Here is a 16,030-nt window from a genome sequence, read left to right on the forward strand (position 1 = left end):
GTGTAGTACTCATGCCTGTTGACATTTCGATGTCAAAACCAGAGAATAATAAGTGTCATGTAATCGCGGGTTTCTTGCGTTGTCAGATTTTTGAATAAGCTTGTTTTTGTTAATTATGAGTGTCATGCTCCGTGCCGTCTGGGAGCGGTGCGACTTTGCTGCTGTTTCTGCATCACAAATCCATATCGGCGTAAATAAAACAACATGTTTGATATACTGTAGTGCCGGGATATGACACCGTCGTTTGGCAAATTCGACAAGCTGTACCGCTACAAACTACTTGCTGTTTACCATCGATCTTCTTGCCTACAGTATATACTGTAGATATGTTGCTCTGTTTTCCTGTTAGCACTCAGCACCGCCTCTGCACAGAGGAGACTGCTTCACAGCTCTCAATGTATTCTCAATGCGCTGCTTGGTTTAAATCGCACTATAATGTGTTCATGCATCGTACAATACACATGGTATTGTATTGTGAGTGTCATATTGTACAGTACGATATTTTTTACACCGCTATTTGTCATGGTAATGAAGTTGTAAAATTGTCTCTATCTTTCCACAGATGTGGTTAGTAAGTGATTTAATCACAGTAAAATCATGTTAACACACATATTGTTTATGTCTTGTGTCTATACTTTTGAAACAGTGAGTATTTTAATGTTTACAGATTATTGATCCCATTGACTTCCATTGTAAGTGTCTCACTGGAACATCGATTATTGCTTATTTTTAAAGGGAGGAGAGGCAAGTCAAAATAAATTGTGTTAACGTTATGCCACAAATTGAGCTTAACTTGTGTTGAATCCAGAACATTCAAGTCCACAAGAGGATGGAACGAATAAATAAACTAAACAGCACCGTATTATATTGTGTTCTTGCAAAGAACACACCTAACAAAAATGCATTCTATTTTAAAGCACATTGCATAAATGTATAAAATCAAAAGGTTTTTAAATGAGAAAAACTAGAGAAAAAAAACACTCAGTCCAGTGCTGCAATAGTGGCTATTCAAACAGGACGCTAGAGAAACAAAGCGGGGATCTGAAGACGGGCTATTCAATATTTAGCTCCTTTCAACTTGACAGACCGTTATAAAACATGCTGCTTAAGCCAGCGCCACACTAGCCAATTTTTCCAGTGATTTTCGTGTGTAAGAACCATTTACATAATCGCCGGCCAGTAGGTGAGAGACAAAGTGCTCATTAGCATCTACAGGTCGTTAATCATTTGACCATAAGGACTGACTGCTGAGTTAATGGTTCCAACAATGGGAAAAAAATCTTTCTATCGCCAGGGCGGGCTCTTGTGTTCTCATCTAGTGACCAATGAGCTGTTACTGAAGAACTGACAAGATGCCAAGCTGATCTAAACGTTTTTATCTCAACTGCAGCTGCATATCATCACAAACACTGATTGTAATCCTAAGTGAGTCTCACCAAGCATTTTTCTCATACACTAAAATGACTAATGAAATCAGAAAGAAGAGGAACAACAGTCTGTTGTTATTGAGCGTAATTTCCTTACTGAAAGCTGCATATGGACTATGGCAAGCCTTGAGGATATAAATACACAATCACACACTTTCACAAGGTAAAGTTACTCCATGAATCACACCCTAAATCACTCTGTTACAATTGTTTATGCTCATGCTGTACTCCTGTTGTTATTTCAGCAAACTCCACTTGACAGGGAATCCGAGAGAGTCAGCGGTGTCGTTATGTTTGTCACCCCTTCACCAATTTGTATCGGGCAAGTGTGACATACCTCCGACTGAAGAGAGCGAGATCTCGCCAAACAGTTGGCTAGTGTGACACCCTCGGCCAAAATCAAGTTGTTCTGACTCTGCCAGTGTGGCACCGGCTTTATGGACCTTTCAGACTGACTGTGTTCCTGCGCTAGAAACACAGCGTCTAAAAATGCTGCGCTCCTGCGTGAGATGCTGAAATAAACAGTTGGATGCAGTGCAACGGTTAAACATGTCCGTCTAGCGCATTTACAGATAAAAACAATGACAAAAGAGCGCAGACAGACATGAAAGTGATTCTGTGTGAATGGTCCCTTGTGCTATGAGACGCTGATAAGAGAGTTAATATGCAAGGGCCGAAGACCCTCATTAAAGGTCCGGGTATACTTGGTTGTTTTGCGTTCCGGATCAGATCGTGCCCTGTCGACCGTGTTGCCTTTCAGAGTATACTCTTTTGACTGCCAGCACAAATGCGTTTAATGCATGCACTCAACGACTGCTTTGTGACGCTCTTTTACTAAAGTCAATGGCAGCCGCATGCGCTGTTTGAAATTAACTTTGGAAAACGCTGTACATTAATATTGGGAAATGATAATACTCATTGTTCTTCATTTTATGTTGCAGGTATCATATTGCCGCTAATCTAAGCATGAAACCATACGCTTTGGTGTTTGGAGTGAACACTTTCATTGCACTTTTACTGCAGACACAGCTTACTCTGATCGTTGTAGACCCTGCCGGTCTGGGCCTGGACATTTATCTACAGGTGAAGTACACCATGAACACAGAGTGTAATGATGCTAATGATTCGTTTTTTCTTATTGCAATTTTCCCTTTCACCGTTTCTTTGCTGCAGTAGCAGGCATCTTCTTGATTGCTGGGCTGTGTAAATTGATCAAAAGGAGATCTGGTGAACAGACTGACCGTGCACAGAAGTCATCGATCTTCACAGAGGAAGATGCTACAGTCTCTAAAGATGTCAAAGACGTTCCAAAGGCTTGAATCACCTCGGATCAGCATTCCCATGCATTTAAGCACAAGATCATGGAATAATGCCATGTATGTTCAAGTGAATTAATAGGGCAAAAATAATAATTGCGTAATAAGAAAAAGCAGCATTTTCAAATCAGTCACACTTTATTGAGCAGTGATGTGAATGATTCTCATTGAGTTCATAATTACACACTGCAAGTGGCCATTTCAGGTCACAGATTGTTTCTAAATAATTTACTGCACAAAGGAACAAATTGCTCTTATTTAAATGATACCATTACGATGCCGTATGGCTGTTAGTGTGACGTATGACAGTCGGAAGGAAACTTTCAAAGAGAAAGCAATCCTTGATTTAAACTTTAACTGGAAAATACCTTCCTTTAGGGTTATACATTGAAAATTAAATCACCGCTATTAGTAATGATCATTTTACTAACAACAGTTGGGCCACTACTAGCTGGACTAACACAATGAAAACACGGATGTAACCATCTTTACAGTCTTGTCTGACTCAGTGCCTTAATAATGTGGCATTTAGTAAAACCGCTTAGTTGAGTCTGAGCTTGCAATGCAGAATTAGACAACACTCTCCCCAAAACATTATTTGAGAATAAAATAATTATATTATTGTACAGTGATTATGCTTTTGTTAAGCAACAACAAGTTCATTGTCTACTTACATCTAGTTCTGGTGACAGTATCAAATCAAAATCTTTGTCTCTAGCTTTAAAGAAAAATGTTACTGTGGATAGCTTTTGGTTTATTATTTTACCCCTTCTAAATATATGCAGTGCTTACAGCGTGTGTAATTCCTGTGCATCTCCAAACAGAATTGCAAATGGAAAATCTGTTCCAAAATCACACCATTGGTTGAGCAAATGTAGCTGTGTCAGATAATGTTTTGATAATGCAATCAAAAGTGAAATCAGCCGACACATTGCTTGCAGTTGATTGTAAATATTAGGCTCGGATAACATTTACGAAACATTTACATTTTTGCATTTGGCAGATGCTTTTATCCAAAGCGACATACAGTGCATTATAGGCACACATTTATCAGTTTGTGTGTGCCCTGGAAATCGAACCCATCATCTTGCCGTTGCTCGTGTCACGCTCTACCGGTTGAGCAACAGGAACCCTTAAAAGGAAAGAATTTAAACATTGAACCAAATTACACACATCAGCTTTTAGTGGCCTATGGTGTAATAACACTTTCATTAGACAGACTCAGTATTGATGCCTTACACTTTCAGCCTTTATTTTAAATATGTATTTATACAACCATAACATCATTGCCTTGTTAGACTTCAGAAATTAAGTCATCGTGCCAGCAGTATAACAAAACAATTGCCTCTTATGTTATTCATTTCTGGCAATATTTCAGTTTTGTTGTAAACAGGAAACAGGATTGTGTGTGTGTGGAGGGAGAATGTCAGAATATTCCATATACAGTATTTATTGTTCGGTCTGTTGATACAAAAGCAGAATTGAATAAGAGTGATAGTGCAGTGGTGCTCTTTCTCACAAGTACTCTAGAGTTTTTTTGTTGAAGAAAAATGTAGAGAACCTGATCACGTAATTTAATAAATAACATAATATTTTATTAAAATACATATACATTTATTCATTTGGCAGACGCTTTTATCCAAAGCGACTTACAGAAGAGGAAAACATAAGTGAATCATCTTAAAGAGACAGTGGTATGAAAAAGTGCTGTATTACAAAGTTTCACTAGCATCAGAATAGTATTCAAAACAGATTAAAGTGCAACAGGAATTTTTTTTTTTTTTTTTTAATGACTGGTTAAGTGCTCATGGAAAAGATGTGTTTTTAGTCGTTTCTGAAGACAGAGAGTGAGTCAGCTTCACGGATGGAGTTGGGAATGTCGTTCCACCAACGTGGTTTGATGAAGCTGAAAGTCCGGGAAAGTGTTTTGGTGCCTCTTTGTGTTGGTACAACAAGGCGACGTTCCTTAGCCGACCGCAGACTTCTAGTGGGCGCGTAGCTCTGCAGAAATGATTTTAGGTATGCTGGAGCAGACCCAGTGACTGTTCTGTATGCCAGCATCAGAGCCTTGAACTTGATACGTGCATCAACCGGCAGCCAGCGGAGAGAGACGAGGAGTGGTGTAACGTGTGCTCTCTTTGGTTCATTAAAGACCAGACGTGCTGCTGCATTCTGGATCATTTGGAGGGGTCTAATCGCACATGCAGGGAGTTCTGCAATGAGAGCGTTACAGTAGTCCAGTCTAGTTATGACAAGTGACTGAACAAGCAGTTGTGTGGCATGTTCAGAGAGGAAGGGTCTTATCTTCCTGATATTGTAGAGTGTAAATCTACATGATCTTGCGGTCTTTGAGATGTGGTCTGTGAAAGTTAGTGGTCGATGGTTACCCCTAGATTTCTGACCGATTTGGAAGGTGTTACTGTAGTTGCACACAGCTGCATGGTGATGTTGTGTTCAACAGCAGGATTGGCTGGAAAGACGAGGAGTTCAGTCTTGGCTGGGTTGAGTTGCAGGTGGTGCTTCTTCATCCAAGCCGAGATTTCTGCCAGGCAGGCAGAGATTCGAGCAGTCACTGTGGTGACTAAAAACTTAAATTGTTACAGTTGTGTGCATCTTTGCATTTCTTTTGGGATGAAAGATGTATGTCTTGAATTTGTGTGCAGAGTTTAATTTGTCTATAGTACACTACATAAGTCATTAGGTCATTAAAGAATGTTTGGGAAGTCCACTTGCAGTACAATTAAAGGAATGTTCCTGGCATAACAAAAGTTCAGCTCAATTAACCGCATTTGTGGCATAATGTTGATTTTTACAAAAATAATAATAATTTCAATTCATTGTCCTTATTTAATAAGTTAATATCGTTAGGCCACAAAAAAGGGCCAACATATATATATATATATATCTTATAAGTTCTGTATGGTAATTTTGATTCTTCACTTCGTTGTTAAAAAAAAAGCAGCTAAAATCTTGTTTCTAATAAGACTACAGTGGGGCCAGTCCATAAACACTAAAATACACATTGTATCAACAGTCACAATGTGTAAATATTATTCATGTCAACATGATTTTAGTGTGATAAAATCACTTCCTGACCTTATCTGTGTAAAGTTTGGTAATGGACGTGTCTGTACACAGATAAGGTTAGTAAGTGATTTTATCACACTAAAATCATGTTAACATGTCTAATGCGGCTCTGTTCTTTAGAAACGATGTGCATTTTAGCATTTATGTACTGAAGGGGTGGATTTTCGAAATCCTTTTATTTTTACAAGTTATACCTTATCTTTTATCATCCTCATTTATTGTTATTATATTAATCCATTTTCTATTTTTCTTTTACTATAAGGTGCAAGTAACGTGTGTGATCTGAGGGGTGACTGAGAGTACAGTAACCGTGATTACTCATTTAGCCCAGCTTCTGGAGAATATGCATTTACTGAATCTTATATTTATTCACAAACATATGTATCTATTATAATTTTTATATAATTAATCAACTATTCTATAACCATTTGATTCTATTTGATTCGATCATTAATAATTGTATGAGAGAGAGAGATTTTTTTCTCTATATGATATACTATGTTTCGTTTGGCCTTGTGTATGCTTTCTGTGTTTTCTTCTGCTCTCTGTCCTAATATTCCACATGAGGCCTGACATTCCAGCAAGTCTTGGGGAGAAGGCCTCTATTCCAGAGGAGAAGATAGCACCGAAACATTGAATGTCTAAAGAAATAAGGAGTAGCCATAACTGATTGCTAACGTCTGATATCTGATCAAAAGTTTGTCTCATCCAAGGATGGGATCTCGATTCATGTTGTGGCTAACAATTATTGTTTGCATGAAGACAGAAGCCGTCCATATTTGTAATATGTTAAAATGTTTGAAGTAGTTGACATACCAGCATGCTAGAAATTGTGGTACGATGACACGCTTAATGTAATTTGCATATGACTATAATTGTTTTGGAAAGTTTGTAAAACTTCACTTCAACTTCCTGTCTTTCTAACTTTTGTATCTCATCGACTAGTGATGCTTATTGAACCTGCAGAGAACAATCAGAGTAAACTCTCTCATTTGATTATTGCAAAACCTGACTTTTACTCCTCAATATACATATTGAGGACCCAACTGTTACTCCCCCCCCGCCAACAGTACTGGCCCCATTCACTACCATTGTAAGTGCCTTACTGTAACCACTTTATATATATGATACAAAACTGTGTGTATATATATATACACACACACTACTGGAGACACTTATTCATTCTTTATTATTATTTATTTTTTTCTCACATTTTAGAATAATAGTAAAGTCATCAAAACTATGGAATAACATAAATGGAACTATGGGAATTATGTTGTGACTAAACAAAATCCAAAATAAATCAGAACTGTGTTATATTTGAGCATCTTCAAAGTAGTCACCCTTTGTCTAGAATTTGCAGACATGTACTCTTGACATTTTCTCAACCAACTTCTTGAGGTATCACCCTGGGATGCTTTTTAAACAGTATTGAAGGAGTTCCCATCTATGCTGCTTTTCTTTATTATTTGGTCATCAATTTCAAAAACATTTTTTATTTTTATTTTTTATTACATTTTAGTTTTATAATGAAATCAATTAATATGGTGGTACAATTATATTCTGTTCACTAAACTTAGCTTGTATTAAACCTGGAATATTCCTTTAACTCTACTTGGCATTCTCTTATTGCAGGACTTCAGTATTTCTGGCAGGGGGCAGTAGTGAAATTCCAGACAAAACAAAATTCATATAAGATCTGAATTTAAAATGAGTAATTATAAGGGCCTCCAGAATACAAAATGCTTCGCTAGATGTTAATTGAGAGACAAAATATGTAGTTTCAATTGTAGTCAAACTCAAACTAATTAGCTGATCAAAACTATAGATCTTACCAAAACACTTGGATTTTTTTTAATTAGTGATAATTCATAAATGTTTTGCTAAAAAATAAATTTAAAAAAAGCTCCATTTAGACATGCAAATACACTGAAGTTACACCAATGTAAGAACCACATGTGACTCTACCCTCCCTAGCAACCACGCCAATTTGGTTGCTTAGGAGACCTGGCTGCAGTCACTCAGCACGCCCTGGATTCAAACTCGCGACTCTAGGTGTGTACTCAATACTCACTGAGCTACCCAGGCCCCAACAATTAACATTAACAGCAAGTTGAAATCATCTAATTCATGACCACAGTGCATGTAAATATCTACTAAAAACACAGTTCACATAGGGTTGTTGACATTTCTGACCTTTTGAATCCATTGTGGCTCACACTTTTTTCTGCAGGGAGTGGCTCAAAGACATGTAATCATGAAAGCTTAGTAACCGTAACCATCACGGGGACTGTAGTCATCGTCTGGGTAACGCTTGCCAAGAGACAGCTGGATGGCAATATCCTGCCTGCGGAGCTGCATGGAGTCGATCAGCTCGTAAATGATTGACTCGGACCACATAGTGGAGGGGTACCAGGATTTCACATTGCCGTCTTTCCCAACAAGCAGCATGGAGAAATAATCCGGGCTGATCTGAAAGTAGTTCCTCATGTCCTACACCAGGGAAGCAGACAGGTCCTCATGGTTCACCGATGTACTTCCTGCAGTGCAAACCACAGTTGAATAATAAAACACCACTGCATCCGTTTCCCTGAAGTACAAACTTGCAATTCCAGTGATCTAAGTGATAAAGGAAGAGTTTTCGTTTCAATGCAAAGCAAGTTGCTAATCTTACTGTTTATGGGATAGAGCTCCAGGACTCCTCTCATGTCATCCAGGGTCTTTCCAATACGCTTCAGTACCAATATGTGATGCAGTCCTGTGAATTTGAACAACACTGGCTAAAAGAGACTAAACGAATAATCCACAAAAGATGACTCCGTTCTAACTGTGCCTTACTCTAAAGAGATGTTCACTGACTCTGTAACATGCATGTGATCTGCATTAAAGATATCCATTGTTGTTTTTTGTTCTAAAACAAGCCTTCTTTTATGAGGCCATCAATCACACTGTCATGAGTAAAAGTGGTCTCTGTTGGATCACTATGCAAGACCCAAACATCCACAGGTCCTCCTGGACTGTGAAGAATGCAGAGAAAATTGCCAACAAAAGAGTTTTAAAAGGACTGCGTCATCCCATTTTTATTGGTGCCATCCCTCTGAGGCATTTGTGATTGAGAGTTCTTTTGTACAGAGGAGAGCTGGTTCAAATTAAAATAAAAGCACTAAAAAAACATTTGTGCATTTCGATAGGAGGGAAGCACTGTGTAAAACCCTCTGGGATCTGGCATGACCAGCATAAAAGCATAGTAAATATGTTGGAGTTGAAAGGGAGGAAAGAAGCTTGCTGTGGGAAGACTTTGGAATAGATAGAACAAGATTTGAAAATGGCATTTCAGAGAACAAAACAAGTGTCTATTTGAATTCACTGACTTGGAAGATGCTTTGGATTCATATGTTCCTAAGGTTGTTAATAGGCCCATTCTTCATCACTAGGGGTGGATATAACAAACAGTCTCCATGTCCAACAGAATCATTAAGAGGCATTAAAATGAGAATGCATTAGGTTTGAGAACCCACAACCGGTTCTACGGCCATGTCCACACTATTACGTTTCATTTGAAAATGCATTAACTTAGCTACGTTCACGGCTCTCATGCACACTGGAAGGGCACTGAAAACTGAGACATTTCTCCTTAACTGCATACTTTAGAAAACAATGACTTTAGGAAAGTGAAAATGGAGATTTCACACTAGAACAGATTGGTGTGGACAGTGTCTTCTTGAGTATAAATGTTTTCCCTGGGCTGGCAAACCTTGCTAATCTGCCATTTGTGTACTTTTTGACAAAAAGTGTTTGACTGTAATTGTGCATTTCCTCCCTCCTGTATAATGTGAGCCCGTGGAAGACTGCAATGATGCTTGGGTCCATGTCAGAACCAACAAAATGATCTGTACCTGAAGAGTTTTCATTTCAATTATGCTAAAAAATAAAAAAAGATGTGCAGATAAGTTTTCCAGGCAGACTTGACCCCGCCCATTCGCTTCTGTTTGCATCAGTGTGCAATGCTTATGTTAAACATAATAAGCATTTCATACAATAAGGTTATGAATGTACATTTAATTTCTAAGGTCAAAGATCATTCAAAACCCTACTGATCAGATACGTAATTACATCTGCACTAACCTTAGCTTCTGAACCTAAGCTTTGTTTTTACGTAATGAAAAGTCAAACGCGTTTTATGTTTACATTTTTATTTTTTAACCATCTTTTAACCAAGATGAGATTTAGACAATATAGAAAATCATGTTTTTCTTGGATGTCTGAGAGAGAGAGAGAGAGAGAGATTGCCATCTATTGGTAGTGAGTGGATAGGATATATAAAATCCATACTTTTCAGCAACATATATACAGCAGTGGTGAATTCTCAGGGCTAGCAAAGCCTTCTCTGCTGGCCTAACATGCCAAATAAATAAATATTTTTCATCCTTTCATTCTCAATCACCTTTTTGCCTATGTATTTTTAATAGCTTTCCACTCTTAATTAATCTACAAACAAATAGAGCAAAATGAAAAGTTTATCCAGTCAGAATTTATTCCTTGATGCTTACAAGCGAAGTGTGACAACTGTTTCATAAATCACATGCCCGAAGCTGAGCTCGTTAATGACTAAAGTCAGATTGTCAGATTCATCAGCCAATCAGATTGATTGATTTGTTCTTGTGGGTGTGGTCGTTAGGATTTGTCCCGGTCAAGGCCTTCTAGCTGGCCTTGAGTGATGTAATCACGCTTTAAGTGATGTACGTAATTTGAAAGTGAAGAGCGCGAGATCTTGCTGATGAGTCGGCTGTCATCGCCACTGAGAAAGAGATCCTTATGGATTTAAAAACCTGAGATGTTCTGCATGATCGTGTGATTGATTAACTAAACAGGAAAGGAGGACTGATTTTCACTTCATGCTAACTGTTAAGTGCTTTTTGCATTGTTATAGTAACATCAGGAGTTTTCTAAGTGTATATTAGGCTGCTGGAGAATTCAGTGTCAGATCAAGTTTTGAAAAGTAGTGCTGCGTTCCATTCAACTCGGAAAGTCGGATTTTACAACTTACTACTAGGAAAAGTGCAATGGATGCATCTTGAAGTCAGAATTACAACTTGTAGGCTCGTGCAGAAATTCTCAACTCTGATTTCACCGAGATGCAGGGGCATGATGTCACACAAACATGTGGACACTCAGGGAGATATACAAAGTGATGAACATTCACTTTATTAAGTAATATCGATAAATGAGTTTGTTTCCACATGACAGGATATTAAAGCTTGTTTAACAAACGCCTGCAGAAACAGGTGTATAAAACATTATAATCTCTTTTGATAATCGTACACCTGAAGCACAAATGCTAGCGCTGCAGCATTGTTTATCAGTTGGGTTGCTAGGAGACGTCTCTAATGAGAGTCAAACCCCTGCGAAGCTAACGGGAGCGTTGCAGTTCCGAATATCGGGGAATGGAATGCATTTATGGTCGGAGATATCATGTAGGAATATCCCACATCCAATCTGAATGGAACGCAGCATAACCGTGTACCCTGATGAAACAAAATTTATTGCAAGCAACATTTAAATCACAAATATTATTAGATAGATTTTTCCAGGTATTATAGACCTCCTTGGTAGATTCATATGAAAAATTATGATTTTTGACATTCATTTCACAAACAGTCATGCTGCAGTTAAAATTAGGCTTGCTTGAGCATTATGTGTTGTTTCAAGTTCTGGCTTTCGTGCGTGGACGTGTTTTTAAAATGTCAATTGGTATTACTAGTTAGCTGCGACATAATGTATGATGCCCAAAGGCATAGGGTGTCTTATTCACTGTGAAACTGTGTTTTCTTAATGGTATGAATCACACTGAAGGCCTAGACTTAAAATGCACGGCCCACCACTGATATACAGTATATATATATATATATACCCTGATTTATTCTGCTTGTAAAAAATTAACAATTTTCTTTTTGCAATTTTAATACATCACTATTTCAAGAAGGAATTTCTACTTTTCCCTCAGGCAAAATGGGCCCACACGTCCATTGCAACAAATCCATTCCTTCCTACTAATGTCAAACAATTTGTTGTGTTACAGGGGTTTAGGAAGGTGCTATAACAGTTATTTCTGCCATATAATGTTTTAGGAGAATATTATATTCAATAGGTCTTTTACCATTGACGGCCCTTTAGCCCCATTGTACCCTATTAGAAAAAAATCATGTTAGTAGTAAATTTATTTACTAACATATTACCTTTTCAAAACTGTTAATAATACACTCTATGTGTGTGTGTGTTTTTGTGTGTGGACATGTGCATGTGTGCACAAACCCCCTTTAAGAGGAAAGCATGCAATTTGTAGGAAAGATACAGTATGCATGGGAAGCTAGATAACACTATGGGGCTAGGAGCTAAATGTGAGAAAATGTAAAATATTTTTCGGTCAAATTTGATTGATAGATGTACAAAAAACTTCATATAACATTCAGAAAGTCAGAAGGTGAAAGGTCACAAATGGTTCTTCCCACACTGCTCAAAGTTTTAAAATGTTACTTCTCTTAAACAATAATATGCAAAAATACATTTTCTTTTTTATTTGGTTTGTTTTTATGGTCTCGACAAAATCGCAACATTTTGTTCAAATAGCAAAACCTATGCACTTTTATAACATACTCTTTACCTGTCCTGGATCAAAAATGACACTAAGACATACGATGGTTAAATGTGCTGAAATGTCAAATGACACTATCACTTTCTGACATATCATGGTGACAAACAACACAAACGCACCCCCAATTTCACACACAAACACACTCGCACATGGAACACTTGGCTTGATCGTTTAAGCCTCTTACACTAATGCACTTGCTGCTGAGTGAGCACATAGCAACCTCCTCAATACAGCAATTTAATCAGCAATCACACATGATGAAGACTGCTATTTTGACCAGAGTTAGGGTCAGATATTACATAGAAATACAAATAGTATAGAGGGACTGGGAAGAATGTCCGGAGACATTGTGGGAGTGTGGGAAGTGTCACTGAGTGATGGGGTTTACCGCATTGAGTTTGAACACGGAACAACAACAGGGAAACGTGTTATTTACATAAATGGGAAGGTGAGAGCTGCTGGTGAATATATTTCAGTGTGAACTGATTTATCTTTTATGTTGTGGTTATGTGAGAATCATACCTAATGTCATGTTTTCATTTATATAACTTTAAGTTATACATTTGATACATTATAGACATTATACATTATAGTTATACACACTGATCACACACTTGTGTTATATATATAGTACGTGTGTGTGCGCACACTACACATATATGTACACATCTTATAGGTAGTATGATGTCTTGTTTTTAAGGAGGTGTTAAGAAGAGATTGGATGTTAAAGCTGGTGGGCAGAGAGACATTCCCTGTTGGGAGTACAGATACAAAAGCAACCATAACCATTGAAGCAATCAGTGGGTTTGCCTACGAGTACAAACTGGAGATCAATGGAAGAAGTCTTCAAACATTTTTGGACAATCGATCAAAAATGTCCAAAACATGGTTGCTGAAACTGGATGGTGTTGATTGCAGGATAGTTCTGGGTAAGAGGTGCAGAACCTATTATTATTGGGGTTATATATGTTAAAATGTATTAAACAGAGCTGGCGATACTACCCTTTTATAAATGAATAATGAATCAGTATTTTCTGCAGAGATTCTGTCTAGACCTGCTCATTATGTCAAGACAAAGTGCTCTCAAATTCTTTGAAATTATTATTTTTCTTAATCTATATCAAGCTACACTGTAACACTTTGGCTGCAGTGGATCACTAGATTTCACTTGCAGTACTAAAAGAACAATAAAAAGTACAGTAAACAACAACAACAACGAGAACTAATTTCTCATACAAACATTAGACATTTAAAAAACGCCACCAGCATTTGGCCAGCTTGCCTTGGGGGCACGTTTAATACAATGCATGCAATAAAAACAACCATAAGCACATTCTCAGGTATGTCTTTTTTTGTTTGTTTGTTTCCAAGAGAAAGACACTATGGATGTGTGGTGCAATGGACAGAAAATGGAGACTATGGTGAGTAATGCTACAGAACAAAAATGGGCATATACCTTTCGGTGTATGTTAGGCTTACTTCAGTCCATTGTTTCGTTTGTTTAGTCTGAGACAAGTCAGTTAGTGGAGTAGTTGTGTGGCCACTGTGGACATATCAAACACCATTTTTTTCTCCATAGGACAGCATTCCAATCATTTGAGCTTGTTGAGTTACAGGCATATGTATATGTTGATTTGCAGGGGGAGTTTGGAGATGATGGCACTGAGACCCACTTTGCAGTGGGCAACCATGAATGCTGCATAAAAGCAACAACCACTGGAAGGAAACAAAATGGAATAGTTCATTCCCTTCTGGTGGATGGAATCAGGATAGAAGAGGCCATTGAGTAAAATGAAGACTAATAGTATTCAGCTGTGCAAGACGTTTAGCAACATTATACTTCATCGGAATGTTTTCTTTACTTATCCAGTGTGTTGGCATCTGTTCAAAGTATGGACAAGCCTTATTTGTTTTATGACTGAAAAAAGGTGTTCAAGTACCTTCAGAAACATGCAATCCCATTTAATTTGAATAAATCAAAAATGTTGTGAAAAAAAGTAAACAAGTTGATTCTATTAGCCCCAAACCAAGTGAATACATACAGCACAGACAGATAAGTCTCAACACAGTCCAAGTCTATGGCTGTTTCTCAGTGTCCATTCTTTATGCGTTCTTACGTTCTTGTGGACTTGTTTAATGTCATCACCCACCTCCGGAAAAATTTAATAGTTAAGACGTTGTTGAATCTACATATTGCAGCACATCTCAAAACTTGTATAGATGCATTTTATGTCCTTATGTCTTCCGAGTTCACTCTTTATAGTTACCCTATGAACCTGCATATGTTTAACCTTTATTACAGCACAACTGAACATGTGGCCCTTGAACCATCTTTTTGTGGTCTACGTTATGCCGTCATGTCATTGTCATATTTAAATATATATATATATATATATATATATATATATATATATATATATATAAATATACTGATCAGCCACAACATTATAACCACTGGCAGGTGAAGTGAATGTAATCGATTATCTCATTACAATGGCACCTCCCAAAGGGTGGCATATATTAGACAGCAAGTGAACAGTCAGTTCTTGAATTTCATGTGTTGGAGGCAGGAAAAATGGGCAAGCGTAAGAATCTGAGCGATCTTGACAAGGGCTAAGACGACTGGGTCTTGTGGGGTGTTCCCGGTATGCAGTGGTTAGTACCTTCCAAAAGTGGTCCAAGGAAGGACAACCGGTGATCCGGCGACAGGGTCATGGGCGCCCAAGGCTCATAGATGCGCGTGGGGAGCGAAGGCTAGCCCGTCTGATCCGATCCCACAGAGGAGCTACTGTAGCACAAATTGCTGAAAAACGTAATGCTTAAGTGTGCGCATGCTGACCCCTGTCCACCGCCGAAAGCGCCTACAATGGGCACGTGAGCGCCAGAACTGGACCATGGTGCAGCTGAAGAAGGTGGCCTGGTCTGATGAATCATGTTTTCTTTTAGATCATATGGACGGCCGGGTGCGTGTGCGTTGTTTCCATGGGGAACACATGGCAGCAGGATGCACCGTGGGAAGAAGGCAGGCCAGCGGAGGGAGTGTGATGCTCTGGACAATGTTCTGCTGGGAAACCTTGGGTCCTGGCATTCATGTGAATGTTACTTTGACACGTGCCACCTACCTAAAGAATGTTGCAGACCACGTACACCCCTTCATGGCAACGGTATTCCCTGATGGCAGTGGCCTCTTTCAGCAGGATAAAGCATCCTGCCACACTGCAAAATTTGTTCAGGAATGGTTTGAGGAACATGACAAAGAGTTCAAGGTGTTGACTTTTCCTTCAAATTCCCCAGATCTCAATCCAATTGAGCATCTATGGTATATGCTGGATCCATGGACGCCCCACCTCGCAACTTACAGGACTTAAAGGAGCTGCTGCCAGATACCTCAGGACACCTTCAGAGGTCTTGTGGAGTCCATGACTCGACGGGTCAGAGCTGTTTTGGCGGCACAAGGGGGACCTACACGATATTAGGCAGGTGGTTTTAATGTTGTGGCTAATGGTGTAAATATATACAGTACATATATTATTTTTTAAAGAAAAGGA

The 16,030-nt window shown here is 38.4% G+C and overlaps 1 protein-coding gene and 1 pseudogene across 1 annotated transcript; one reads left to right on the plus strand and one right to left on the minus strand.

Moving 5' to 3' along the window:
• Window positions 1-7,878: 7,878 nt before the first annotated feature.
• On the minus strand, window positions 7,879-12,010 carry LOC127449520 (coiled-coil domain-containing protein 80-like; annotated as a pseudogene).
• A 695-nt stretch (window positions 12,011-12,705) lies between these two features.
• LOC127449241 (fas apoptotic inhibitory molecule 1-like) lies at window positions 12,706-14,482 on the plus strand. Its single transcript, XM_051712558.1, has 4 exons — window positions 12,706-12,930; window positions 13,183-13,411; window positions 13,854-13,903; window positions 14,123-14,482. Exons 1-4 carry the CDS (start codon window positions 12,817-12,819, stop codon window positions 14,270-14,272), a joined length of 543 nt encoding a protein of 180 aa, XP_051568518.1. The 5' UTR covers window positions 12,706-12,816; the 3' UTR covers window positions 14,273-14,482.
• Window positions 14,483-16,030: the final 1,548 nt, after the last annotated feature.

The sequence above is a fragment of the Myxocyprinus asiaticus genome, chromosome 12 (assembly GCF_019703515.2).
Source record: "Myxocyprinus asiaticus isolate MX2 ecotype Aquarium Trade chromosome 12, UBuf_Myxa_2, whole genome shotgun sequence".
Taxonomy (NCBI): Eukaryota; Metazoa; Chordata; class Actinopteri; order Cypriniformes; family Catostomidae; genus Myxocyprinus; species Myxocyprinus asiaticus.

Bases quoted from the DNA above. Each gene is read 5' to 3' on its own strand.
- LOC127449241 (XM_051712558.1), top strand. From the start codon at position 12,817: ATGTCCGGAGACATTGTGGGAGTGTGGGAAGTGTCACTGAGTGATGGG. The intron at 12,931-13,182 runs GTGAGAGCTGCT...CTTGTTTTTAAG, and splicing joins TTATTTACATAAATGGGAAG to GAGGTGTTAAGAAGAGATTG. The intron at 13,412-13,853 runs GTAAGAGGTGCA...TTTGTTTCCAAG, and splicing joins TGATTGCAGGATAGTTCTGG to AGAAAGACACTATGGATGTG.